The sequence below is a fragment of the Chelmon rostratus genome, chromosome 3 (genome assembly GCF_017976325.1).
Source record: "Chelmon rostratus isolate fCheRos1 chromosome 3, fCheRos1.pri, whole genome shotgun sequence".
In the NCBI taxonomy this organism is placed as follows: domain Eukaryota; kingdom Metazoa; phylum Chordata; class Actinopteri; order Chaetodontiformes; family Chaetodontidae; genus Chelmon; species Chelmon rostratus.
In genome coordinates, this window is record NC_055660.1 from 500,882 (window position 1) to 527,308 (window position 26,427).

The following is a 26,427-nucleotide window of genomic DNA, read 5'->3' on the forward strand; positions in this document are numbered from 1 at the left end:
ATTATGAAAACATTCTCACTGTGTCTTCTTTCTTAAATCATAATTTCTAAGTATTTGTATATTAACACACTTCGACGCGGCGGGCGGTTCATGGCCATTCTAGCAGCCCCGCCCCCGCTGTTACGGAGTGTATTTGAAAGAGCGCATGCGCGTCGGGCAAAATTTGTTGCTACGGTGACGCTTCCGTACACAGCCGCTGAACTCGGAGCATTAGTTTGAACAAAAATCTCTGTTTCATCTGCGCTTTAATTTGAAGTAAGAAGATAATTTTTCATTATTTCGTGTCAATTGTGTCATACTATTTGGGCATGCGCAGTTTGTTGTTTGTTTTCTGTCGACGTTCTGCTTTGAATGAACTGAGCGCAGCGTTATGAAGACAGACTGTTCAGCTGCTGAAGTCTTTTTTGAAGAAGAGTGAGGAAGATTTGCACTTCAAACCGTCAACAGTTAAAGTTCTCAGTTCCAAACACTGACTGTTGATGGAAGTCCTGAGAAATGACTATTTATGATCCTGTTTTACAAGATAATAACTTCTCTGCGCAGAATATTAGCTTGTTAGGAAATATGTGATGAATACTTTTACTTTGGATACTTTGAATACATGTAAGATACTGCTGTACTTTTACTTGAGTCAGATTCAGAATGCAGGACTTTTCCTTGTAACAGAGTATTTTTACAGTTATGTTGCTGCTGTACTGAAGTGAGGGCTTCCTTTAACACTGCTCATTTATTGATTTGATTGATTGACAGAGTGTCGTAGTCATGGCAGCAGGGGCGGTGTCAGCTCCCCTCATCATTCCCATCATCCACCTGCAGACACACAGAGCCAAGAACCACATCAACACCGGCACACCTGTCTCCATCCAGTCAGGTACAACTGCTCAGCTATCTGCCCCAGTGGTGGAAAGTAACTAAGTACATTTACCTGAGTACTGTACTTAAGTACGAAGTCAAGGCACTTGTACTTCAGTATTTCCATTTTATGCTACTTTATACCTCTACTCCACGACATTTGTCTGACAGCTTCAGTTACTAGTTAATTTCAGGTTTCTTCCTGTCCGGTGAAAAGCTCGTATCTCCAGATGTGTTGCTGTTGAATGTTTGTGATAAACTGAAGGATGAAGATTTCCTTCATGTCTTCTTCAGCTAAATAAACTGTTTAAAAGCCTCTTGGATCAGCTGGAAATGCATCGTCACAGAGCTGAAAACAGGCTGTTTTTCTGAGATACGAGGTTCTCACAGGACGATGATCTTATAGAATATGATGCATCGCTGCAGATTAAACCAGCAGACAGGATATAAAGTAGTTCAGATGAGCCGGTGTGTTTGACTCTGCAGACACTCCTGGAGTTCTGATCTTCTTCACTCTGGACGGGTCGAGGCCGGCGGCGGGGCAGCGGGGGTCAGCGGGCAGCAGGAAGTACAGCGAGCCCATCCTGCTGCCTGCTGGGCGGGTGGCTGTCAGAGCTGTAGCTGTCACCAGGTAACTGCTCACCTGACAACACCCTCAAACTCAAACTTCTGTGGTGGTTTTGTGTCTCTGTGGTTTATCGTTATGGGACATTTGACATGTCTCTGCCCTGGAACTCTTTGTCTTAGTTATTGTCCATGGGGACGGTTTGTGTCCACTGTGACACCCAGCCAATCTGTGACATCCTGTTTCATATCATCTCCTGCCCTGTCTGTCTGCCTGTCTGTCTGTCTGTCTGTCTGTCTGCCTGCCTGCCTGCCTGTCTGTCTGTCTGTCTGTCTGTCTGCCTGTCTGTCTGTCTGCCTGCCTGTCTGTCTGCCTGCCTGTCTGTCTGTCTGTCTGTCTGCCTGCCTGCCTACCTGTCTGTCTGCCTGCCTGTCTGTCTGACTGTCTCTCTGTCTGCCTGTCTGTCTGTCTGACTGTCTCTCTGTCTGTCTGCCTGTCTGTCTGTCTGTCTGTCTGTCTGCCTGCCTGTCTGACTGTCTCTCTGTCTGCCTGCCTGTCTGTCTGACTGTCTCCCTGTCTGTCTGTCTGCCTGTCTGTCTCTCTCTCTGCCTGCCTGCCTGTCTGTCTGTCTGCCTGCCTGTCTGACTGTCTCTCTGTCTGTCTGCCTGTCTGTCTGTCTGCCTGCCTGTCTGTCTGACTGTCTCTCTGTCTGTCTGTCTGTCTGTCTCTCTGCCTGTCTGTCTGTCTGCCCGTCTCTCTGTCTGTCTGCAGCGATGGCAGAGAGAGCTCCACGGTGACGAAGGTTTTCTCAGTTGAACTCGTGGATTCAGACGACAGGAAGGGGACCGAGGAGAACCTCCTGCAGAGCGACCAACAGGTTCCTAAACATCCTCACACACAATCCAGACTACATTTCCCATCAGGCCCGGACCTCCCTGCTCCTGCAGAGGATCAGCTGGTTGACAGTCGGCTTGTTTGTCCTGTGTAATTGATATCGGGTCATATGATGTTTAAATGATGGTGCTTTTACATAAAGTTCACTATTTGAAAAATAAAACCTCCAAAGGCTGAAACCCTCCTCTGATTGGACAGAGATCGATGGTTCAGGAAGAGTCTTCCTTGTGTTTTCACGTCAGTAGTTTTCCTTTCAGGGTCCGTCTGAGGGAACGTTGTGGTCTGCTGAGAACTCTGCTGGTTCTTCACTGAGGCCTCCAGGTCTGCTCGCTGCCTACCTTCACACACACAATGAACACTGTTCAGTTCTGCCAAATACTGCAGTACTGATGTGTACAGTATGTACAACATGCACAGACCACAGGCAGGTGTTCTGTCTTCTCCAGTGTCAGCTGTTTCAAACATCAGCTGCAGAGATTGGTCCATGTGTTTAGCTTAGCTTAACACAAAGACTTGAAGCTGCTAGAAGCTTTTAGCTCCACCCAAAGAGAAAGAAACTCCTTTCAGCCCCAAGTCTGGTGTCCGGTCCAGGATGTGTTTAGCTTAGCTTAGTGCAAACTGAACATTCTACATTCTCATTCTGTTAGAACATCAGCGGGTCGTTGCTTTTCTTCATCCTTCCTGTTTGTCCTCAGAGCCGAGGATGATGGGAAACGTCTCTCCTCAGTCCGGTCCTCGTTTTCTGAAGAGTCGACTGGGTTCCCCGAACACCGCCACCCAAACTGGATCCTCACGACGCCCCCAGTCAGCAGTAAGTGGACCAAACGGCACCAGCTCGCCCAAACTAACACCTCACCTGGCTGCGCTAATGAGACGTCAGTGCTGACTTTTATTTTGTTGTGTTTCCTGTCTGTCAGGGTTCAGGTGTGCTGAAGCAGCTGAGCAGCACGCAGACGTCCCAAGTCAACCGAGAGACAGACTTCCTGCGGTACGAGCAGAGACGCTGACGTGTTGGCTAACGGACGGTTTTTAAAAGTCACGTTGGCTGATATTTTCTACACTGCATCAATTACATGGCCAAAAGTATACGGACGCCTAAATATTTAGTCAAGTAGTCATTTCTTCACTTCTCACACAGTTCTGTTTGTTCTGGACAAATTCACTGTCCACAGGATGAACGTCCACAGGATGAGCAGTGGACGGGTCGTCCACATACTTCTGGCCGTGTAGTAGTGAAGAAATTCTACTTCAAGTCAACAAACTGTAGTAATGCTGGACATAAAGTCTAGATGATAACTGTCTGTCTCTCTCTGTGTCTGACTGTCTCTTTCTGTCTCTGTCTGTCTCTCTCTGTCTCTGTCTGTATCTCTGTCTGTATCTCTGTCTGTCTCTCTCTGTCTCTGTCTGTCTGTGTCTGTATCTCTGTCTGTATCTCTGTCTGTCTGTCTCTCTCTGTCTCTGTCTGTCTCTGTCTGTCTGTGTCTGTATCTCTGCCTCTGTCTGTATCTCTGTCTGTCTCTGTCTCTGTCTCTGTCTGTCTCTGTCTGTCCAGGTGTGCTCGGTGTTTGAGTTTTCGTCCTTCAGATCCATTCGCTCGGTTCTGTTCTCAGTGTGGAGCTGCAGTTCCTCCGTTACCTGAACAGAGACTGCCCCCTGCTGAAGGAGGACAGGTACTGCACACACACCTGGCTGTCCCCACATTAGTTAACAGCTGAATAATGTCCAGTTAATCAGGTGCACCTGTTAACACCAACACAGAGTGGAACCTGGAGGCAGTGTTGGATTGTGGTGAGGACGTCGTCCCTGCTGCTGTCCAACTGTTCTGCTGTTCTGAGTCTGTTCTTCAGATGTGAACGATGACAACATGTTTATGTTCATGTCAAAGTCAGAGTTACTTTTGTGTGTCAGTCTGATACGATGACTGTGTGTGTGTGCGTGTGTGTGTGTGTGTGTGTGTGTGTGTGTGTGTGTGTGTGTGTGTTCAGGTGGTTTGCTGTGTGTTCTGTAACACTCTGGTTCCTGTCAACACCCAGACCTGTTTAATCTGCGAGGCCTCCATCAATCAGCAGGTCCAACCACAGTCCAGCATCACACTGCAGGTACACACACACACACGCACGCACGCACGCACGCACACGCACGCACGCACACGCACACACACACGCACGCACGCACGCACACACACACACACACGCACGCACACACACTACACATTACACACAGTCACACACACACACGCACACGCACACACACTACACTTGTACTACATCTTGTAACTGAGATTTTTTTTTTAAAGATTTATTTTCATATGTGATGATGAGGAGTGATGATGAGGAGTGATGATGAGGAGGGAACCCTGTTCATCATGTCAGCAGTGAGTGTAATCATGTGTTTGGTGTGTAGGATCATGTGGTGTGTGTTTGCTGTGGAAGTGGAAATCCAACACACATGTCCAGCTGCTTGACCTGCGAGAGCCTCCTGCAGCCAGTAACACACACACACACACACACACACACACACACACACACACACACACACACACACACACACACACACACACACACACAAACGGTGCAACTATGTACAACATTAACTTTTCATTTTAACTAATAATCTGCAGAGATTTCACTTTTCATTTCCCTGTGTATTAATGTGTGTGTCTGTGTGTGTGTGTGTGTGTGTGTGTGTGTTGATGCAGGCAGAGTGTGTAAGGAACAGCGCCCCCTCTGTCCCGTCAGCAGACAGCAGGAAGTTGTCCTGCTCCAAATGTAAACGTATAAACCATCGTGATGCCAGATACTGCGACTGGTGCGGCTCAAAGGTGAGGACACACCTGAGAACACCTGAACTCACAGTCATGAGAGCATAAAGCTGATGTTAGCATCACTGCTACTGCTAACATTTGATATGTTCATTTAAAGTTTCTAGCTCTTTAGCTGCTGCTAAAACCACAACATTTCTCTGTCTGTACCGGCTCAGTTAACATCTTTCAGCATGTGAATCAGACACAAAGAAAGAGAACCTTTGCTAAGCTAGCAGTGTAACCTTGCTAGTCAGGCTAAAAATGTCCTGATTTACATCTGTTCTGGACACATGAATGAGTCTTGAGCAGACAGACAATTAGATGATTCCACTAAATGTTGGACTGTTCTGTAAATATTACTTTATGGCTCCATTGCTTATTGGCTACGATGCTAACGTGTCAGCTGGATGAAGTTAGCTCGTTAGCTGTGGTTTGGGGTTTGTGGGAATCAAAATATCTTAAAAGAATTTGTACATAGCGTGTCCTCATAAATAATGGTGGCTTGCTCGCTAATGTTAGCATCAGTTGTTGCGATTTTCACTTCTTCTTTTGTTTTTTATATATTTCATTGAGCTAGGCTAGGAAGCTTCTGGCTTCCAGTCTTTGTGCTAAGCTAGTCTGAGACTAGTGCATTGTGGGTAATGCAGTGCTGAGATGTGTGTATTTCTAGCCTGGTCATGCAGCTAGCTGTGTGATCTGCTGGCGGTGTGGAGCGAGTGGACACCCGTACGCCTTTCACTGTGCAGCATGCGGCGTCTTCCTGGAAGCACCGGCCCCACCCACATCCGACAGTGAAATCACACGACCTGATGGGGGCACCGCCACCAATCGGGTATGCTGCCCCGCTGGCATCATGTCACTAACACGAGTCATAATACAGCATGTCACACGTTAAACCGGCTGTTGTCTCCCTGTGCGCGAGCAGGCTTCAGCCTCGACTTCCCATGAAGCCACCTGGCAGGCCATGTCATCATCGGACCCCGCCCCGAGGGTGGGGTCGACCACACCCACTGCAGAGCAGTGCACGCAGACTGTTGGACTCTATTACCCATCAGCCACTGAGCTGCAGAGGAAGGAGCAACAGAGAGCGCTACAGCTCAGCAGGCAGCAGGCAACCAGAGACCGCCGGCCACCACTGACCGCCATCAGCCCAGGCAGAGGTACAGTATGCTAACGCTACCGCTGCTACCGCTAAAACTAAACTGATGGACAAAGAGACGAAAAACGAGCACACTTTCTTTGTGTCTCCGTCAGTCTGGGGGTCTGGCTCCTACATAGAGGGGGCGGGGTCATCTCATATTTCGTCCTCATGTCCTCAGGTTACTGGAGGAAGCAGCTGGATCACGTCTGTGCTCACCTGAGGAGTTACGCTCAGAACAATGCCCCCTTCAGGGCTCTGCTGGGAGAGCCTCGCCTGGGCCGGGTACGCCACACCTCACCTGCACCTCACCTGTACGACAGAGACATCACCTGTGAGGTTAACTGTTAAATGAAATGAATAAAGTAAATGACTGTTGATAGGATCATCTCACACACCGGTTCAGACTCCACAGGTCTATGAGGGGGCCAGACCTCAGGCACTGAGATCACCTGACCAGGTGACTTCCTGTGTGTCATGTGACGTGTTGTGTTCCTGCTCTCCTTCAGGTGGTGTCTGCTGTGATTCAGGAAGATCGTTACGAAGTCAACGTGACCGTCAGCTTTGTGTCGGCCGGGCGGGAAGGCCAACAGATCTGTTCTACAGAACAGGTGGGAGCGGAGTCACTGTCTGTGTTTTATGAATGAAGCGGTGGCTGATGGTGTGTTTGCTCTCAGGTGGATCCAGCAGGTGATGCTGTTGGACTGACTGCAGGTCAGACCGAGACGCTGAGCAGCGTTACAGAACGGTCTGCTGACGGCTCCAGTCTCAGTAAGAAACTTTCTACCTGGACAACTTTTCTTTAAAGCTCTGAGCAGGAACGAACCTGCAGGTCAGGTGTATCAGAGACCGAGTCAGCATCGTGTCGCAGCCTCTGAGGCGTGTGGGGGGGGGGGGGGGGGGGGGGGGGGGGGGGGCGGGGTACGGCGGCCTGGTTGTGCTTCCTGACTCGTTGAAGTTTAGCATTCACAGACACGTCTGGCCTCAGTCAAACCAGATGTGCTTTCTGTTTCATTAATGTTTCGAACAGCGTCTGAACTCTTTGGGAATCATCTTGAGAGTTTGTTCATGTGTCTGAGGAAAAATTAGCTCTCTAAGCTAACGGTGTGCTAGCTGTGAGTTAGCCCTCTAATGGGACGACAGGTTATTTGTATTATGGACTGAGTTGGTGCTCCTCAGTGGTTTTGTTTGTGTCTGACAGGAAGCGATCGGTCCACAGGTGTGATGAAACCTCCTCAACGAAACCTGACACTCAAACCTGCGGTGAGAACCAATCTGTGTGTGGGGAGTCATTTTAAAACAGAAGAAGAAGAAACTTGTTCTGTTGTGATTTAGAAACCAGACTTCTGCTGCTGTCACACTTCCTGTTTAGTCAGAAATGAAAGCTCCTCTCTCATTGGTTCTCCTGGATCCAGGTGAAGGACGTCCAGCTGCTGAAGGAGCTGAGTCCGGGTCGCGGTCAGATCGGCGTCATCCAGCAGCTCTTGGACCAGGTACGAGGCTCTGCAGCCAATCAGCAGCTTCCTCTGATCTCCTGATAATAGATCACTCTGATTGGTCTCTTCGTTCTCTCGTTAACCACCAGGGGGCGGACCCCTCCTGCTGCGGCAGAGATGGACGACACGCTCTGGTGGTTGCCGTGGTGAACGGTCACCATGATGTTCTTCCTGTTTTAGTGCAGCGAGGAGCCGACGTGGACCAGCAGTCTGGACAGTAAGAACAGATTCTGGACTAAAGCTCTGGATTTACAGTTCTTCTCAGTCGCTTTGGTGATTTTCTCAAAACAATCAGTGCAAACTACAAAACCTGGTGGATAACCTGCGAAAGCACATCAGACAGCACTGAACACTACCTGTACAGCCACTGGAAACAACAGTACAGTCACACGTTGCTGTCGTTAGAGGAGTCGGTGAGTACGAGACGTTTCACATGTTTACTGTAGATGTTCTTTGTAATTCTGCAGCATCGTGCAGAAAAAAATACTCTGCATCACTTATTGAGGACCAACATTAGAAACACTGTTTGGTAGAGCTGTGAACGATATAACAGTTCATATTATATCTGTACAAAGGTAAATCATTCTGACACATCCAAACCTTCCTGTTCATATTTTCATCTACATCAGAACAGATATCAGCCCTTACAGTGCAGAGAGGAAACTTTCTCCTGGAGGCGAGTCCACCCTCTGCACGACTCTGCTGTGATGTCATCACACGCTGCATCCACAGCTGCTGGCAGGGCCGTTTGCACATGTGGACGCCGGTCATAAACCTTCCACCTCCAGGCAGAGAAAACCTCTATCGGAGGGGAGCAGGGAGGGAGATAGAGAGAGAGAAGAGAGAGAGAGGGAACAACTTTTCCTGTGTAACATCATGCATTTAGGAAATCTCATTGAACCCGGAGGCGGCCGTGATTGTGGCGGGGGACTTTAATCACGTTGAACTGAAGGCGGTGTTTCCCAAATTTCATAAGTACATAAAGTTTCCTACCAGAGACAGTAACATTTTGGATCAAGTTTACTGCAACATCCCTGCTGCTTACAAGGCTGTAGCAGCTCCTCACCTGGGCATGTCAGACCACATCTCCGTGAAACTCATTCCTGCCTACAAGCCTCTGGCCTGCAGAACAAAGCCGACCACCAGGACAGTACAGATATGGACTGAGGAGGCCTCCTCTGCACTTCAGGACTGCTTCGAACTGACAGACTGGACTGTGTTCAGAGAAGAGGCAGACCTTGAGGAGTACACATCATCTGTATTGTCTTATGTTCAGTTCTGCACTGATGCTGTCCTCCCTGTTAAGACCATCACAGTGTTTCCCAACCAGAAACCATGGCTGGACAGCACAGTGCGGTCCCTGCTGAAAGCCCGGGATACTGCCTACAGATCTGGAGACAGGCTGGCTTATAGCAGGGCTCGAGCAGAGCTGAAGAAAGGAATCAAGCAGGCCAAGCTCCAGTACAAAAACAAAATTGAAGATCACTTCAAGAACAACAACCCACAGAGCATGTGGAGAGGCATCAGAACCATAACAGACTACAAGCCGAACACACAGCTCACCAGCCACGACCCCGCCCTGCCTGACACCTTGAACAGCTTCTTTGCCCGCTTCGACACATCAGGCAGCAGAGAAGTCACACACCTACCCCGGCTGGAGGAGCAGCACCAGCCCCTCGTCCTGCAGCAGCACCAGGTGTCATCCACCCTGAGGAGGATCAACACCCGCAGAGCTGCAGGACCGGATAAGGTGTCAGGCAAGACTTTGAGGACATGCGCTGACCAGCTAGCAGGAGTGTTCCTGGACATCTTCAACCTGTCCCTGCAGCTGTCTATGGTTCCTGAGTGCCTCAAGTCCTCCACCATCATTCCGGTACCGAAGAAGACATCCATCACCTGCCTGAATGACTACCGGCCTGTTGCACTGACCCCGGTAATCATGAAGTGCTTTGAGCGGATTATTCTCAGGTACATCAGAGACTTCATCCCCTCGGACCTAGACAGCCTTCAGTTTGCTTACAGAGGGAATCGGTCCACAGAGGATGCTGTCTCCATCACCCTGCACACAGCCCTGACCCACCTGCAGCAGCCCAACACCTACGTCAGGATGCTATTTGTAGACTTTAGCTCAGCTTTTAACACCGTCATCCCAGACAAGCTGGCGCTGAAGCTACACACGGTGGGTCTGCCTGCGTCTCTGTGCCACTGGATCAGAGACTTTCTCACCAACAGGCCTCAGGTGGTGAGAATAGGGAACATCACATCATCCCCTCTGGTCCTCAGCACGGGCACGCCACAGGGTTGTGTGCTCAGCCCAGCCCTCTTCACCCTGTTTACTCACGACTGTGCTGCCATACACCCCACCAACACAGTCGTGAAGTTTGCGGACGACACTACAGTAGTGGGTCTCATCTCAGATAACAACGAGACCCACTACAGAGAGGAGATACACCAGCTCACCCAGTGGTGTTCAGCCAACAACCTGGTGCTGAACACAGGGAAAACCAAGGAGGTCATTGTGGACTTCAGGAGGTCCAGGAAGACGGATCACGCCCCCCTCCTCATGGACGGAGAAGTGGTGGAGCGTGTGGACAACATCAGGTTCCTGGGCCTCCACATCACATCTGACCTCTCCTGGTCCATGAACACCTCCCGCCTGGTGAAGAAGGCACAACAAAGGCTCTTCTTCCTCAGGAAGCTGAAACGGGCTGGACTCTCCTCTCGGTTGCTCGTTAACTTCTACAGGGCCACAATTGAAAGCATCCTCTGCCTCAGTGTGACAGTGTGGTCTGGCAGCTGCACGGCACAGGAGAGGAAACAACTGGCACGGGTGGTTAAAACTGCACAGGGCATCGTGGGCTGCCCCCTCCCTGACCTAGACTCTATATATGAAGGTCGGGTCAGAAAGAGGGCGAGATCCATCGCCACGGACCCCAGCCACCCGGGCCACAGACTGTTTGTACCGCTTCCATCAGGAAAGCGGTACAGGAACATCCGCACCACCACTAACAGACTGAGGGACAGCTTCTTCCCCAGAGCTGTTAGAGCTGTCACCCCCAGCAGCCCCTCACTGCAGTGAGAGACTGTGTGAACTGTGAACACTGCACACCGCACTTTACACCTACACCTACACCTCTACCTCCACCTGCACCTTCTGTGTACTTGACTTTTATGTACACACATATACTATAATTATATACATTTTAGTATATCAGCACATTTCAGTTTCATTGGCATATTTTATTCTGTCGGAACATTTCACTGTGTATATTTTATATTTTATTCTGCTTGTATATTTTATTCTGTTTGCACATTTCACTTCCATATTTTATTGTTTATTGTTTAGTATATTTTATTGCCTAAGTATATTTTCATTCTGTTATATTTTTAATTGCTTCACGAATATTTTTTTTTTTTTTTTTTTTTTTTTTATTGCATGTTGGTTTATTTTATTTTATTGTAGTTATCTTAATTTTATTCACTCTTTCTAGCCTTATCTTTCTTACCATCTAACATGGGGGTTGCAATGAAAATTTCATTGACATGTGCAATGACAATAAAGACTCTTGAATCTTGAATCTTGAACAGTATGTTCTGTGAATACATGTACAGATTTGCTGCCAGGTTGATATTATGAGATGTTGGATTACTGACACCTGTTCTCTGAATGATTGAATCCACAGCGGATCTTCCAACGTTTGGCTGCACCCCCCCACCGGCCTCAGATGTGAGGCTGTGATTGATAACGTGGTCCACAGCTGTAGCCCCAGTTTCATTAGGAACCTGCCTTATTTTTAGATTTGTATCTGGCCTCTTCTTCCTCTTCCTCCCTGCGTCCTCACCCCTCCCCTTCCTCTCTGTGTCACAGACTTGTAGAAATGGTCCACACTCTGTGGCTTCTCATTGGTTATGACTAACACTTCAAACACCTCCTCCTGAGTGAAAGCTGAAGTTCATCTGAGAGCAACTGTTCAATTTAGGAGACATTTCCAGGAAAAACTGATAAAGAAAGTTAGAAAATAACAGCTTTGTATGTAATGACTCAAACAATAAAATGAAGACTTTTAGTTTTATTGGGAACGACTGTTCAGCAGCCATGAGGACAGCTCATGTTTAAATGTTAATGTTTAAAACAGCAGAGAGTTTTATGAAAGCAGCTGAAACATGTCCAAAAACATGTGCAGCTGCTTCAGAGGAAGGAGAAACAAATGACTGAATGTTGTGGAGTTATGAGTTTTCATTCTGATCTGAGAAAAGCACCAAAGCGACTGAGAAAAACTGTAACATAATATAAAATAATATAATATAATATAATGTAATATAATGATGTAACGTGCAGCCTCCTCTGATGGTGCTGATGATGTAATGATGATCCTCCTCCTCCTCCTCAGGATGAAGAACTCAGCTCTGCATGAAGCAGCAGCTCGGGGCTCTGAGGGTCTGCAGTGCGCTCAGGTTCTGCTCAGGTATGACACACCTGTGTGAACACAAAGCAAAGCTGGAAATAAACACCTGTAGCCCAGGCTGTCCTGCAAAAAACACGTATCTCCACCTTGAGCTTTTTGACATTCCCACCAGGTGTTTGAACTGAAACTTTTCTCCATCAGTCGGTCTGAAAGGTAAATAAATAACTGACGAGGTTACGTGGTTTCCTTTGGACAGTGAATTTTGAATCACCTGTGTCAGACTCCTCCTGATTGGTCGACAGGTTTCCGCAGATGGAAAAGTTTGAGGTGTACCGCTGTAGTTGTTGCTCCTCCCACCTCCTGATGTCACCATGATGTCATCACATCTCATGTTTTCAGCTTAAAGGCGAGCGTGGGCCGGAGGAACGCCAGCGGTCTGACGGCGTACGACGTGGCGGTGAACTCCGGCTGCGACAACATGGTGTCTCTGCTGGCTGCTCGGACCGGACTGGACTTACTGGACAAACTGGGAAGAGTCAAAGTGAACCTGGATGTTTTCTGACTGTCACAACAGACAAAATAAATGTTCAGGCTTTCTGTTGTCATAGCGACAGACGGCAGACAGACTCGTGTTCCCGCCCACCGGGCTGTCATGTGACCGCACAGACCGCAGCATCTCTTCTTTGTGGATTTTCTCACTTTGTTACTAATAAAAATGGTTTTTATGAGAACATGAGTCGTCTTTATTTTCTGTTGGAGTTCACTGGAATCAGTGTGTGACATCATCATCTCAACTCAAAGTCATTTACGGGCTTTCACCTTCATCTCATGGTCTTCATCATCATGTTTGTCCAGACAGCTGATTCTACAGATGTGACAGCGTCTGGGTTTCAAAATGTCACAACAAGGAAATCTGATCCATCAGGTGTGTGTGGAGCGATGAAGAGGAGGCTGGAACCTTCCTCACATGAAACGTCTGACGTCCAGACTGGAGCTCAATGACATCATCTCACTGTGTCTCTTCTTCTGTGGTGGTTTAATGGCTCCAGGCTGAAGGCTGGTTATACTGGGACAGACTATGTAACTACTCAGAGTTGGTTAAAACCACAGTGTGTGTGTGTGTGTGTGTGTGTGTGTGTGTGTGTTTTCATGCTGCCCAATCAGAAGAGACGCTGCTTTAATTCATTGATCACATTTTGTCATCGGCACTCGTTGGGGCCTCTGACCTGGAATAAAAATCACATGTGGAGCTTTGAGTGATCAGTTTGGGAACAGCTGGTTCAAAGGTTCCCCCCTCCAGCCCCTGACCAGCTGTGGTGACTCTCATGTCTGAACCGGCTGAGACGTACCTGCTCACAGGTGTGCTGATTTCAACACTGTAGGCCAATGAGCTGCGCAGAGCGACACCGGCTTTGACTGCGTTCGCCGCTCTGCTGCAGACTCCATCGTGACAGCGGTTGAGTTTCAGTCTCAGACCTGAGGCGGGCCGGCCCGGGTCAGCACTGGACGGGTTTTTATCCTGAGTCCAAACACGTGATTTTAGTGTTTGTTTGTGAATTTTATCTGTAAAGAAAACTGGGTTTGATGTGAAGTGTTCTCCAGGGATCAGTTTTAGGCCTGCTAGCGTTTTCTTTGATCTGCTGCTTCTGGGTCAGTTCATCAAGAAACACAACGTGTGTCAGCAGAATTCTGCTGATGACTCAACTCTACCTGCTACCTGTAGAACTGAAGACCACCTGTCAACACGTGATCAATGCTCTGCTCACAGTTTACACTGAATATTTAAACTTCTTTCTTCCTCTTCTTGTTCCTCCTCTTCTTCGGTTGAGGTTTACAGCGGTTCAAACCTCACTCTGCACGTCCACTACTTTGGGGGTCGCGCATGCTCAGTCTACATCAAGACAACAGCCAATCCTGTGCGAGAAACAGCCCACCTACATTTGCATTAGACCAACATAAAGAAAGCGTCCGAGCCCGACTGCAGTCATCCGTTCCAGGAAAACCACCAGAGACCAACATGCCTTCCGAGACCGTGAAAGCTCCCAAGAAGGGTTCCAAGAAAGCCGTGTCTAAGGTCACCAAGACCGGCAAGAAGAAGAGGAGGACCAGGAAGGAGAGCTACGCCATCTACGTGTACAAGGTCCTGAAGCAGGTCCACCCCGACACCGGGATCTCCTCCAAGGCCATGGGCATCATGAACTCGTTTGTGAGCGACATCTTTGAACGCATCGCCGGGGAGTCCTCCCGCCTGGCCCACTACAACAAGAGGTCCACCATCACCTCCAGGGAGATCCAGACCGCAGTCCGCCTCCTGCTGCCCGGAGAGCTGGCCAAGCATGCCGTGTCCGAGGGCACCAAGGCCGTGACCAAATACACCAGCTCCAAGTAGACCAGAACCAAGAAAACCCGCCGCTGATCGGCAACACAAAGGCCCTTTTCAGGGCCACACACACCCCCCTCAGAGAGCTGCTTTCCTCTGGTTCGAGACCGCTTTTGTCTTTCAGCATGGACATGTTAACTAAGTCTGCATTGCACACACACACCCCCCCCCCCCATTAAAAACTAACATGTGAGAACACACTGAAATACAGCTGACAACCAGGTGAGTGTGTACAGACCAACCTGAACGTCACATAAACGTCAGCAGCGTGTCTGTTAGCATTAGTAGTAGCTAGTTGTATTAGCTTCTACACTGAAATGACCCCCGTCTCCATTCTGTCTGTGGCGTGTAGCTAGCAGCTAACGGCTAACAGCTCTGTGCCCCCAGAGTTCATCACCTCAGACCTCATGTAGTGCAGAACCGAACCGGGTTCAGGTCGCGTCACTTCAGGACCAGCAGTATTTCATCTGAAGGCTACAAAGTAGCTGTGTGTATGTGTGTATATAAAATATACATGAACTGGAATATTTTTGATATCATATATAGTTTGTTCTTTAAGGTCCTGTTAAACAAATTTTCACTGTGTTTTAGTTACAGTCGCGGTGAACTTTATTTTCTACTCACTGCCATTTGCTGTAGATATTCTGTTTTTTGTACAATACTTTTCATTACTACTGTTTGCTATTTTATGAATAGTTTGTTCTTTAGTCTTATTTCACTGTGTGTGATGCTGCTGCTGCACTGCAATGTCCCAGCTTGGGATAAATAAAGTCTCTTTATATAAATACATTTTAACTGCAGCTGGACAGAGTCCAGGAAAAATTTCCCCACAGGGACAATTAAAGTAGCTTAATTGCATTTCCGAACATTTTTTTACTGCATGTTAGTTTATTTTATTCTAGTGTCTTAATTTTATTTTAGGATCTTATCTTGTTTCTAACATGGGGGCTGCAATGCACGTTTCATTGACATGTCAGGCTCAATGACAATAAAGAAATACTGAATCTTGGTTTTCTACTGTGACACAAACATTTATAACTAAATGCTGTTACTTTATCCCACCATGTGCAGTTTGTGGCTATTTAGAGATCTCTCCATATATAGTGATATAGAAAGATGGTCGTATATATATATCAATATATATAGATAGATATAAAGATATCTGAGTCCTCAGAGACGCCGTCTCTCTCTTCTTCTCTTCTTCTCCGGCTTTGTGCAGCTGTTGGGGTCTGAACAGTTTGAATTGTCTTGTCCAATAGCTGATGAGCTTTAGCGCGGGCTTCTCTCGGGCTGGACCAATGAGCGCTGACGTCGGTCTGCGGTTGGTTTATAAGCGGCTGCCGGGGGTCCGGTAGCTACTCTTCATCCAACACAGATCAGAGAACCATGGCTCGGACCAAGCAGACCGCCAGGAAGTCCACCGGAGGAAAAGCTCCCAGGAAGCAGCTGGCGACCAAAGCTGCCCGAAAGAGCGCTCCGGCCACCGGCGGAGTGAAGAAGCCTCACCGCTACCGGCCCGGTACCGTGGCTCTGAGGGAGATCCGCCGCTACCAGAAATCCACCGAGCTGCTGATCCGCAAGCTGCCCTTCCAGCGCCTGGTCAGGGAGATCGCTCAGGACTTCAAGACCGACCTGCGCTTCCAGAGCTCGGCCGTCATGGCCCTGCAGGAGGCCAGCGAGGCTTACCTGGTCGGCCTGTTCGAGGACACCAACCTGTGCGCCATCCACGCCAAGAGGGTCACCATCATGCCCAAAGACATCCAGCTGGCCCGCCGCATCCGCGGAGAGAGGGCTTAAAACTGATCTGAGACCAGTTTACCCACCGCACAAAGGCTCTTTTCAGAGCCACAGACTCCCTGACAGAGCAAAGCTTCCGGTTCAGCCGACACGTTTAAATATTCACTCCTCATTCCGAAGAATAAAACATGTGAAAGATGTGAAATAAATGAATGACTGTTAGTAAACAGATCCTCACCTCACAGTGACGTAGTCTTCCCGCCAGTTCCACCAGGCGCACCCTGATGATGTCACTGACATGGTGGAGATGACACATTGTACAACTCTGCTGTGTAGTTAAATATATATACTACACTTACTGTAACTGAATATTTAGGGTTAAAAAAAGTCTTATTTTTTTTAACCCTAACCTGTCCCAAACAGTTTTCAGAGCTTTCTTGCTCTGCAGGCAGCTGACAGTCGACCAATAATAGAAAATGATCAAAGCTGGTTTGGTCAGTCCATTTCTTCTTGTGAATGTGAATTTTTACACACAGAGATAAACCAGATGGCAAACTGTTTCTTCCTCAGTTCCACAGAAATACTCTATCAGTCTAAAATCTCTCAGCTTTTCTTCACTGGATATATTTTAGACGAGTCAGCACGAGGCTCCTGATCAATGTGTTCCAACGTTTATTCTCAGTGATGTCCTGAACAGCCAAAACAGACCCCCGCTCAGTGGATCCGCCATGGAGACCACCGCATATACATAATCAATAACTGTCGCTCAGCATTCACGATCTGAGGAAACAGCACGCTCTGTCAGTCCACCAGAGGGTGCTGTTTCCTCTAACCAATCACAGGAAATCATGGGACATGTTTAGTCACCTGATGAGAACAGCTGGAACGGGACAGCTAAGACTTTTTAAAACCACTTCAGGACTATCTGACCAAGTCGCAGCCATTGGTTCCGGTTCAGTGTGAACCGGCTTGTGAAGCAAAATGTTCATAATATTCAGCAAAACACGAAGGCCCTGAAACAGACAACAGGAAGGGCGGTCATAGCCTCACGTCGTCCGGATATTAGACACTATACTACTGCAGTCCCGGTCAGGAATCAGGTCAGAACCTGCTGATCGTTAGATTATTGATCTGACGAAGAGGTTTAATCAGGAGTTATGATGAAGACCGAGTTTATTGACAGTTGAAGTGATCAGAGAAACGCGCTCTTTAGCTGTGGAGGTGTTGGGCTCTTAAAAGAGCCGTTGGTGGGTTTTCAGGTCCGGGTCTTCACTTCTTGGCGGGCTTGTCGGTCTTCTTGGGCAGCAGCACCGCCTGGATGTTAGGCAGGACACCACCCTGAGCGATGGTCACTCCGCCCAGCAGCTTGTTGAGCTCCTCGTCGTTGCGGACCGCCAGCTGCAGATGGCGCGGGATGATCCTGGTCTTCTTGTTGTCGCGGGCAGCGTTTCCGGCCAGCTCCAGGATCTCGGCGGTCAGGTACTCCAGCACCGCCGCCAGGTAGACCGGAGCGCCGGCACCGACACGCTCGGCATAAGTGCCTTTCCTCAGCAGTCTGTGAACACGACCGACCGGGAACTGGAGTCCTGCCCGGGAAGAGCGGCTCTTAGCCTTGGCTCTGGCCTTTCCTGCCCCCTTTCCGCGTCCAGACATGTTTCTTTTTTCTCGTACTTAACAGAATAGACTCCTGACGGAGAAACCTTCATTTATACCTCCGGCAGCTGGCCGCTCATTGGCTCGGTTGAACTTAACTATCATCCTCCAATCATAGAAGAGCTTGTTTCAGCTTCCGGTATTGACTACGACGCTTCCGCAAACTTTTCAGAATAAAACGTGACAGCTCAAAGTGCGTTTGGCTTTAATATTTGTCGTCCATTCAAATGTAACCTCAGTATGTTTGTAACACGTTTTTTTTTTTTAAATAAAACTTTATTGAATGCTCAACAGAACAATACATTTCAACAGAAAAGGGTTTTGCCAGGGGGCCACATACAAGTGAACCAGTCTACAGAAAAATATTAAAAAGATTACACAAATGCACAGTCTTAACAGCCTTGGTGTTGGTTCAGTACTTAAGGGTCTGAATATACTGTTTGGTTTCATTCTTTAAAAAAATAAAACAGGGATTTTTATTTCTATATCTGCATGAATATGAAATTTAGAAAATAAAATGATAAGGTTGATTATATAATACTGTTTGCTTTTGGAGGGAATAAAAGAAGTGAAACCAAACAGGACATTTTCAAAACAAAGAGTAAAACTTTTCTCAATAAATGTAGAAATAAAATAACAAACATCTTTCCAGAAAATATTTGAAACAGGGCAAGACCAAAATAAATGAAAATTATCTTCAGGGCGTTGTGAACAGAAGGAGCAGTTGGTATCAAATGTTTTCTAAAAAGCTGTAAAAGAAATATTTTAGAAGGATAAATTTTATGAATTAATTTTTGTTGTTCATCATATATTTGGTTGGAAAGATCCAGATTTGTTTCCAATCAAGGTCAGGTAATAAGTTATTCCAGTAAAATGTTCTATAAGGAAGAGACACGATGTCCCTTTGAAACAAAGTACATATAACACGATTGCTGTTCCGTGTCGTCGAGAAACAAATCCTGCCTACTTCGCTCTTTGATGGATCCAGAGGCAAAGGGGCTGGTATCTGGTTCACTGAGCTTCTAAGTAATAAAGAGACTCCAACAGGAATTGCCTTAATAATTATGTTAAATTCCTCAGCAGGGATTGAGATGTTGTATTTTAAAATAAAATCTTCGAAAGTAAGTAATAGACCGTTGGAATCAAACAGCTGGTGAACCAGCAGTTTATTATGAGGAAACCAGGCAAAGATTTGTTTCTGTGTATGTTTATGACACGTGAGCTGTTACCTGCTTCCAGGTGAACATGTTCAGAATTATAAACGATGTGTATCAGCTGCCGAAGATTAAAATCTGAAGTAGATTCTTGAAAAAACTGAACGTTTATTTTCTGCTTCGCGGTCTCTCTGTCAACATGACGCCGCGCGTGACGACTTCAGTTATAATATTGGATAAATATCATATTGCTAAGTTTGAGAAAGTTATTTATTATGCACGATTTTCCCTCCGAGCAGTGTGACGTCACGTGTGCGTCTCTTTCGTGTCGTAGGTTTTTTTACATTTTCTCATCTTGTCAAACCGTTTGATTTTTTATGTTTCCTGAATTCTCTGCTGGTGTTAAACGACTTTAGTTTGTAAACTGAACTTCTTTAATAAGTAAAATATTCAGAAACACGGGGGTCAGACCTTAACCGGAAAGAGACTTTATCCAGGCTTCTGATTGGTCACCGAGATTTGGGGGGTTTAGGGTCATATCGCCCCCTGCTGGTTTGCTTCAGGTTAGCTTTTGTTTTCATGAGGGTTAACATCAGTTTTAAATCTTTCTCATGTGGAGATTGATTCTTTGAAACGACAGCAGTCACCACACCTGTGCTCCTGCTGGACGTCACTTCTGAGCTGAAACATTACTCACCTGTGACCTGGCGGGACGACATGCAGGTGACAGGAACATGAAAACCTGGATCAGACACAGTTTGACTGACAGTGAATCAGCTCCACCTGCCGTTTATCTCCACCAGTGAATCAGATTCAGGCAGCACGATGGAGACAAACATTCAGTTTTCTTTCGATTATTTGGAAACTTGACTTCTCAGCTCGACTTTAATCATCGCTGAGTTCAGAAAGAACAGATTCACAGATTAATGGGAACATTTAGCTTCTCGTAGCCTCGAGCTGATTCTCTGTTTCATCGTTCTGAGTGAACAGCTGGTGCAGATGTTTCCTGTAAAACCCTGAAAACACACAAACAGCTGCTGCAGCCATTTCTTCCTCTGCCTTTAGGGGGCGGTATCAACACATCTGCTTCTGTGTGTCAAAGCGCCCCCTGCTGGACACACTGCAGCAGACTTTCACTGTTGAACTCATTTTGGTTTGAAGGCTCAGAAACATTCAGATTAAACAGAAGCTGAAGTAAAACCAGATTTACTGAAAACAAAGAAAAAGTGACAGCAGTCAAAACATCCACAGAACAGAAGATACGACAGCAGATATTCAGGATGTCCTGGTTCAATCTGGACTGACGGGGACAACCTGAGCGCAGGAAGTCATCCCCCTTCAACAGCTGCTGTGCAGGTGCCTTTGAGCCGGGCGTCATGCCGCAGACTGTTCAGCTGATTGATGGAGCTCTTGGTGCTGCAGCAGGTCCTGCAGGTGGGTTCCGGTGGACTCCTTCGGTGGTCTCAGCGTCTCAGTCGGAGGAAGAAGGCGTGGCGGCACTCGGTGCTGTCCACAGGATAATATTTATCGTAGAAGTCCAGGATATATTCCTCCGCTTTGAAGCCGAACTTCTGATAGAGCAGCATGGCGGGATTACTGGCCGACACGTGCAGCGTCACGTCTTTGCCCATACAGGTCTGAAACAGACACACAGCAGCCCGTCACCTTCCTCCAACATCAAATACACATTTCTACCAGTTCCTCGTCATTTTTATCCAAAGGAAACGACGGCACTGTGAGATCTGAACTTCACGACACTAAAATATGAGAAATGATTAAAGACGTGTGATTTAGTTTCCTTCCACTGAGCCACAGAAAGAATGTGAAAACTCATCTGCATCCAGAGAAGCAGGATAACAACTCCAGTCCTGTTTATTCTAATCATTAGGTTTAAAAGTGAATGATAGTCAGAACAAAGACCAGAATCTGGACTCTGCTCCAGACGATGCATCAGTTCAACAGCTGATCACCTTCATGTCTTTCTGCTGGAATCGTCCAGCAACAACAATCCAAGTCTGGACCAGGAATAAAGTCTGGACTGGGGCCAAATGCTCATCACACATGAATACGATTGTTACTCAGAAAGAAAAGACATTTACTGGGACTCCTTTTCCTTGTATGATCCATTCTGTCCCGGTTTCTCTTCTGTGGTCTCTGTGTTCACTCAACAGTCATTCTGAGCTCTTTCCATGACTGGAAGACTCAGACTGATGTGGACCTGAGCTTCAAGAATCGGTTTTTAAAATGCTGAAACAGTACCGACATTGCCTCTATAGAGGCCTTGAACCCTGACACCACAGAAGAACTGACCTCTGGAGCCTCACCTGGATGAGATGGTAGATCATGAAGGTGCCAATGCCGGCTCTCCTCCACTCAGGGTGGACCAGTAGAAAGGAGATGTAGGCCTCGTTGTACTTCACATCTGGCACCATGAAACCAAAGCCGACCACGACCTTCTTATAGAGGACGACCACGCTGAAGTCTGGGTACTGGAGACACTCTGACAGGTCCACACCTGGAGGAAGACAAGACCACGAACAACAGAATGGTAGTTTGGACAGACAGATTCATTGTAGGACGGTTCTATAAAAGTGCGTCTGTGCTACCTGGCCAGAAGCTGTCATGACACATGGCGTTGACAGATGGGATGTGGTTTGGGCGGACATAGCAGTAGTCAATGGGGGCGTTGGGTTCAGGGACCCAGTCGGGCTCCTTCCTGTGAGGGTAAGCTCTGATCTCTGCCAGCAGCCTCAGCTTCACCGGACGACTCTCATAATCCCTCCTGAAGAACAAACACAGAGAGGTACTGCGACTGTGCCTCACCAAAGGTTTCTGGACTCTACCCAACAGAAGGTTTGAGGAATCTGCCAACCTGACAGTCTGCAAACACTCTTTATGTGGCTGAATGTTTTGAAAAGTCTTTACCTGATGTACGGTTTGAGGATGCGGGAGGTGTACGGACTCTTGATGGTCTGCTCCAAACCTCCCTCTGCTCCCATCAAACGGTGCCAGAAGGACACTGAGTGCTGCTGGATGCCTCTTCTGCCAGAAAGGTTGGTCTGCAGACACGTGAATGTACAGTCTCAGTGACCTTAAAGAGGTTTCAGCATCGATGCAGGCAAACATTCACAAAACACAAGATTCATTTGAACATTTTATTTGAAGTGTAGCTACGAGAGGCGCAACATATGAAGATATCGGTCCAAAGTGTGAACCAGCGGGACATCAGATAGACAGCGTACAAGAGGCTGAATAAGGTCGGAATGATTGTTAAAAGTACCTGGAAGCGATCGAGAATACGCAGCTCCTGGCTGTTGGTGCAGTATTTCCCCATGATTCCACCTCGCATCAGTGTCCCCGCGTCCTGAGTGCCGTAGATCCCTCCCACCAGGCTGAGGGTAGCGCTGACAGCTCGGTCAATGTCCAGCAGGGGGAGCCCTCTCTGTCGTTTGGCCTGGCGGACCAGCAGCTTCCTGTGGAGGCGTTTGGCCTGCGGGGTGACGGCCAGGGCCAAAGGGCAGGCGTCCAGCCGTCGCAGCAGCATCCTCTCCTCGTAAAGACTGAGCAGGGCGAAGCGTGAAGTCTGAGAGATGCCGCCAGCTCCGTCCGCTTTCTCAGGATGAGTTATCCTTCTCCGCTCAGGTCCTCCAGCACCAACACACCCCCCAGTGGAGAGAGACGGACCGTCACTTTGTCCAACTGGCTCTTCAAAGTCATCGTCCCGCTCGCGGCCTTCATCGTCCTCGCTCTCTGCCTCACGTTTAATGTGAGGCGGAGCTATGCGGAGCTTCTTACGGGCGACAAGGTTGGCACTGGGAGGAGGGATGTAATCCATTCCTGGGTCGATCATTCCCTCTGTCTCCATCTCCTCATCGTCTGGAGGTTCAGGCAACAGAGAGGACACTCCATCAGATTCAGATCATATAGAAACAACACAACTCCTCACAAAGACAGGGAATTAGGTCAATGCTTATTTCTATTTAGAAGAAAACACCTGTGAGAGAGTCAGGCGTGAACTCACCATGGAACAGAGCCTGTGGAGGCATGGCGTCAGGGATGAGGTCCGCCTCTGACAGCAGGCTGGGTGTTGCTGAATGAGATGCCGGCGTCCCGGGGGCAGAGAAGTCAGGCGAAGGCGATGGTGACGGGCTGGTGAGCGGCGTCCGGTCTGAAGAGCTGAGAGAGGAGAAATCGATCACCTCGCCCTTCTCCAGGACGAGGTCGGGCCGGCGTCCGGTGCTGCCCCCGCGGCCTCCGCCCAGTTTGACCGGCGTGGAGGAGGCGCTGCGGTCAGTGTACCCTCCCACCGCTTCCTTCTGAGCCCGCCGGATGTCTTTGGCCTCCTGTGTGCGAGAACGTTTTTCCTTCAGCTGCATGGCGTTCTCCACGGGGTTCCTGGCCCCACGCTTCCTCAGGCCCTCCACAGTGATGATGGGGTCCACGGCAGGTTTAGAGGCTGCAGGTGAACAAGATATCAGCCCAGTGTCATTCACCTGTGAACCCAAAGCTTTGACTAGAGTTCTGCTGGATAAAAGCAGGTGGACGGTACCTTTAGCTTTGGTCGTGGATTTGTCCACCTCGGGTCTCAGAGTCGGAGGTCGGTTCTGGACCAGCTTCCACCAGCCGGGCTCACCGAACTCCTGCGCTCCTGAGCGGAAGAAGGTGGGACTACCAACCGACAGACAGCCAGCCACCGTGCTCCACCATGTTGACGTCTTCTTCCTGCACAGAGACAGTCAGCAGGTCAAACACAGAGACAAACGAAGAACACTACACCCAGACAGGACAGACAGAACCACGGTCGGTGGAGCGGTCATTCATTCAGGCAGTGAGAGACGAGCAGTGACATGGATGAGATGAAAAAACATCAGAGACCCATCGTTAATGTCTCCTTCACAGGAACTCGGCTCTTATTACTCTCATCTTCAAGAACCTTTTGAGGAACTCAGGATCTAAACCGGTTTCAGAAACAGTCCCTGCTGCAGGGTCTGTCTGACGGTTCAGGAGCTGTGGAGACTTTGCAGGACTGAATGTCGCTAAATGGTCGAACACAAGGTGGGTTTCAATCCAGTTTGAGAAAACGTTTTTACACTCGGCCGAGGAGGAAAAGTTGGTGGATCGATAAACTGGATTTGTTAGAGTTTTGGTTCTGAAGATACTAAAGAACGTCCACTGTGGCGTTCTGACGGCCTTTTCATTCATTACATCCAACTCAAACATCAGAGTCACCAGCTGTGAAGATAAAGAACAAACGTCGTCTTTTTCTTTAACAAGTCCTTGGTCTAGTTTCACAGAACCGGAAAGAACACTTTAGAAACCTTCAGTTCCTGGTTTTGTTCCTCTGGTTCTTTTGTTTCTGGAACCTTTTGGTTGGAAAAGTTCTAAAAACATTCTAATAAACCAGAATTATCCTTTAACTGAAGCAGCATCACATCATCATCATCATCAACAGGATATGAAGTCAGAAATGTTAAAAGCAGGATGAGGACATGTGACCTTGTTCCCAGCAGGAAGTTCCAGTGTCGGCCAATGAAAGCGCAGATGTCCTCTTTCCACCTGAAGTAGCCCTGTCGGCCCGTCCCCTCCAGAGACAGGTTGTACATGGCCAACATCACCACCTGACACAGGAAACACCATCAGAAGCAGTTTTTAGAATCGCCATGATGACTCGCGCTCTGATGTTTTCATATGTGAGGAGTGAATATGTCATTTTGCATCTGCAGAGCTCTGCTGCTCAGAGAGTCTCTACCTGCTGCCAGGTGAGTCTCATCCTCTCGTAGCTCTCCTTGCCGTCCTCGGAGCAGTCGCAGCAGGTGAACTTGAAGAAGTTGTCTCCTTTCAGGTAGCTGGGCTGCTCAGTGCGGAGCTGAGCTGATGAACACACACAGTGTTAGAACTCAACCAACCACCACGTCACCTGCTGCGGAACCGAAGCCGACGCCGGCTGCAGCCGTTTCATTTGTTAATGTGTTTAGCTTCGACCTTCCAACAGCAGCGTAACGTTTGTGCACTCGAGATGGCGCAGAGTTAACGAGACATCGTGGATCTACAGGACTGGACCTCTGTCCATCACACTGAGCTCACCTGAGCTCACCTGGTGGACGACATGAGCGGCCTGCAAAGGCCAATCAACAAAGGTGCTGCTGCTTCATGCGTTTGTTGCTTAGATTGACTTTTTGCTTCTGTCGACAAACAGAAACACACGCTGCTAAATGTGCTCAGGGATGACTTTGGGAAGGCGGTGTACCTGTGTTTACCTGACCAGGTGTGACCACATGAACATGAGCGTTCATTAAAAACAAACAATAAAATGATACGGACATTATGTATCTACCCTCAGCCCCCCAGCTCAACAAACAGAGACCAGGTGAAGTCAGATCGCTTCGATCCTGGACAGGAACAGACCTGACAGAGACACAGACAGCTGTGATTGGCTGCCTCACCTGCAGGGATCCACTTGTGGCAGCGGTCACAGTAGAAGGACATGTCCTCGCAGGCCCAGCCTCCCTCGGCCTCCTCGCCCACGTCGCTGGTCAGAGAGTCTCCGCTCTGGTCATGTGACAGATCCACTGAACCCTGATCCTCCGACTCCACGATCAGCAGAGTCTCGCCCTCCACCTCCCCTTCCTCCAGCCCCTCTGAGGCCGACGTACAGGTGGCCTCGTCCTCACCTCCGCCCAGCTGCTCACTGCTGCTGTCCATCGCGGCCCCTCAGCCAGAGACACACCTGTGCAGGTAACACATACACAACACAGGTGAGCATCAGGTGAGTCAACACCTAACTAGAAAATTATCTGAGCTTCATCTTCAGGAGACGGAGTAGTTTTCTTTCTTTCATTCACTCGCTCGCTGATGGTGGCTCGCCACAACACCAGCGCTGCCGCCACAGGTGGTGCAGCCAAGATGTCGCCACTTCGCTCATCTTGGATCTGATGGTTAAAGGTTTGTTGATTATGCTTTATTATGAAGATTGTGAGATTTAATATCCAATCAGCTGCCTGCACTGCAACCTCCCCTCACCCTGTAGTGCTTCATGCTAAGCTAATACAAACTACATCCTGACAGGACTCAGCTGGATGTTTGGCTGAATATTCTCAACATGATGAAACTCGTCAGAACCGACATGCAGCGGCGAGGCCCGGCCTCCTCCTGCAGCGAGGCCCGGCCTCTCATGCTTGGTTTTAGGGCGTCTATCTGGACACTGTCTTGCACTTCATGCTGATGGCGTCTTGTTGCCACACTTGTTTTAAAAAGTGCTTTTTAGTTGAGGGTCAAAAGACATTCTTCCACTCTGGTGGACAGTAAGTTGTGTTCTGCTCTCCAATGCACCTGGACTTCATTAGCCTCCC

General features: G+C 48.3%; 5 protein-coding genes across 5 annotated transcripts; 3 read left to right on the forward strand and 2 right to left on the reverse strand.

Annotated features, from left to right (window-relative positions):
• Nucleotides 1–220: 220 nt before the first annotated feature.
• Nucleotides 221–12,716, forward strand: dzank1 (double zinc ribbon and ankyrin repeat domains 1). The gene is made up of 19 exons (XM_041933478.1): nucleotides 221–255; nucleotides 751–871; nucleotides 1,339–1,483; nucleotides 2,189–2,382; nucleotides 3,007–3,122; nucleotides 3,229–3,299; nucleotides 3,864–3,981; nucleotides 4,297–4,410; nucleotides 4,715–4,798; nucleotides 5,010–5,132; nucleotides 5,785–5,946; nucleotides 6,040–6,274; nucleotides 6,434–6,537; nucleotides 6,762–6,863; nucleotides 7,432–7,515; nucleotides 7,668–7,745; nucleotides 7,838–7,965; nucleotides 12,140–12,214; nucleotides 12,554–12,716. Exons 2-19 carry the CDS (start codon nucleotides 763–765, stop codon nucleotides 12,714–12,716), a joined length of 2,205 nt encoding a protein of 734 aa, XP_041789412.1. The 5' UTR covers nucleotides 221–255; nucleotides 751–762.
• Nucleotides 12,717–14,171: 1,455 nt separating this feature from the next.
• Nucleotides 14,172–14,543, forward strand: LOC121603836 (histone H2B 3-like). Its single transcript, XM_041933089.1, has one exon. It carries the CDS (start codon nucleotides 14,172–14,174, stop codon nucleotides 14,541–14,543), a length of 372 nt encoding a protein of 123 aa, XP_041789023.1.
• Nucleotides 14,544–14,752: 209 nt separating this feature from the next.
• On the reverse strand, nucleotides 14,753–17,993 carry LOC121603835 (late histone H2A.L3). The gene has a single exon (XM_041933088.1). The coding sequence runs from the start codon at nucleotides 17,922–17,924 to the stop codon at nucleotides 17,541–17,543; it is 384 nt and encodes a 127-aa protein (XP_041789022.1). The 5' UTR covers nucleotides 17,925–17,993; the 3' UTR covers nucleotides 14,753–17,540.
• Nucleotides 15,911–16,448, forward strand: LOC121603834 (histone H3). The gene has a single exon (XM_041933087.1). It carries the CDS (start codon nucleotides 15,921–15,923, stop codon nucleotides 16,329–16,331), a length of 411 nt encoding a protein of 136 aa, XP_041789021.1. The 5' UTR covers nucleotides 15,911–15,920; the 3' UTR covers nucleotides 16,332–16,448.
• A 2,275-nt stretch (nucleotides 17,994–20,268) lies between the features above and the next one.
• On the reverse strand, nucleotides 20,269–25,780 carry kat14 (lysine acetyltransferase 14). Its single transcript, XM_041933591.1, has 10 exons — nucleotides 25,522–25,780; nucleotides 24,828–24,949; nucleotides 24,575–24,696; nucleotides 23,628–23,800; nucleotides 23,100–23,534; nucleotides 22,359–22,954; nucleotides 22,004–22,137; nucleotides 21,685–21,860; nucleotides 21,403–21,593; nucleotides 20,269–20,715 (listed from the first exon to the last, which is right to left on the reverse strand). Exons 1-10 carry the CDS (start codon nucleotides 25,778–25,780, stop codon nucleotides 20,542–20,544), a joined length of 2,382 nt encoding a protein of 793 aa, XP_041789525.1. The 3' UTR covers nucleotides 20,269–20,541.
• Between the last annotated feature and the right edge of the window lie 647 nt (nucleotides 25,781–26,427).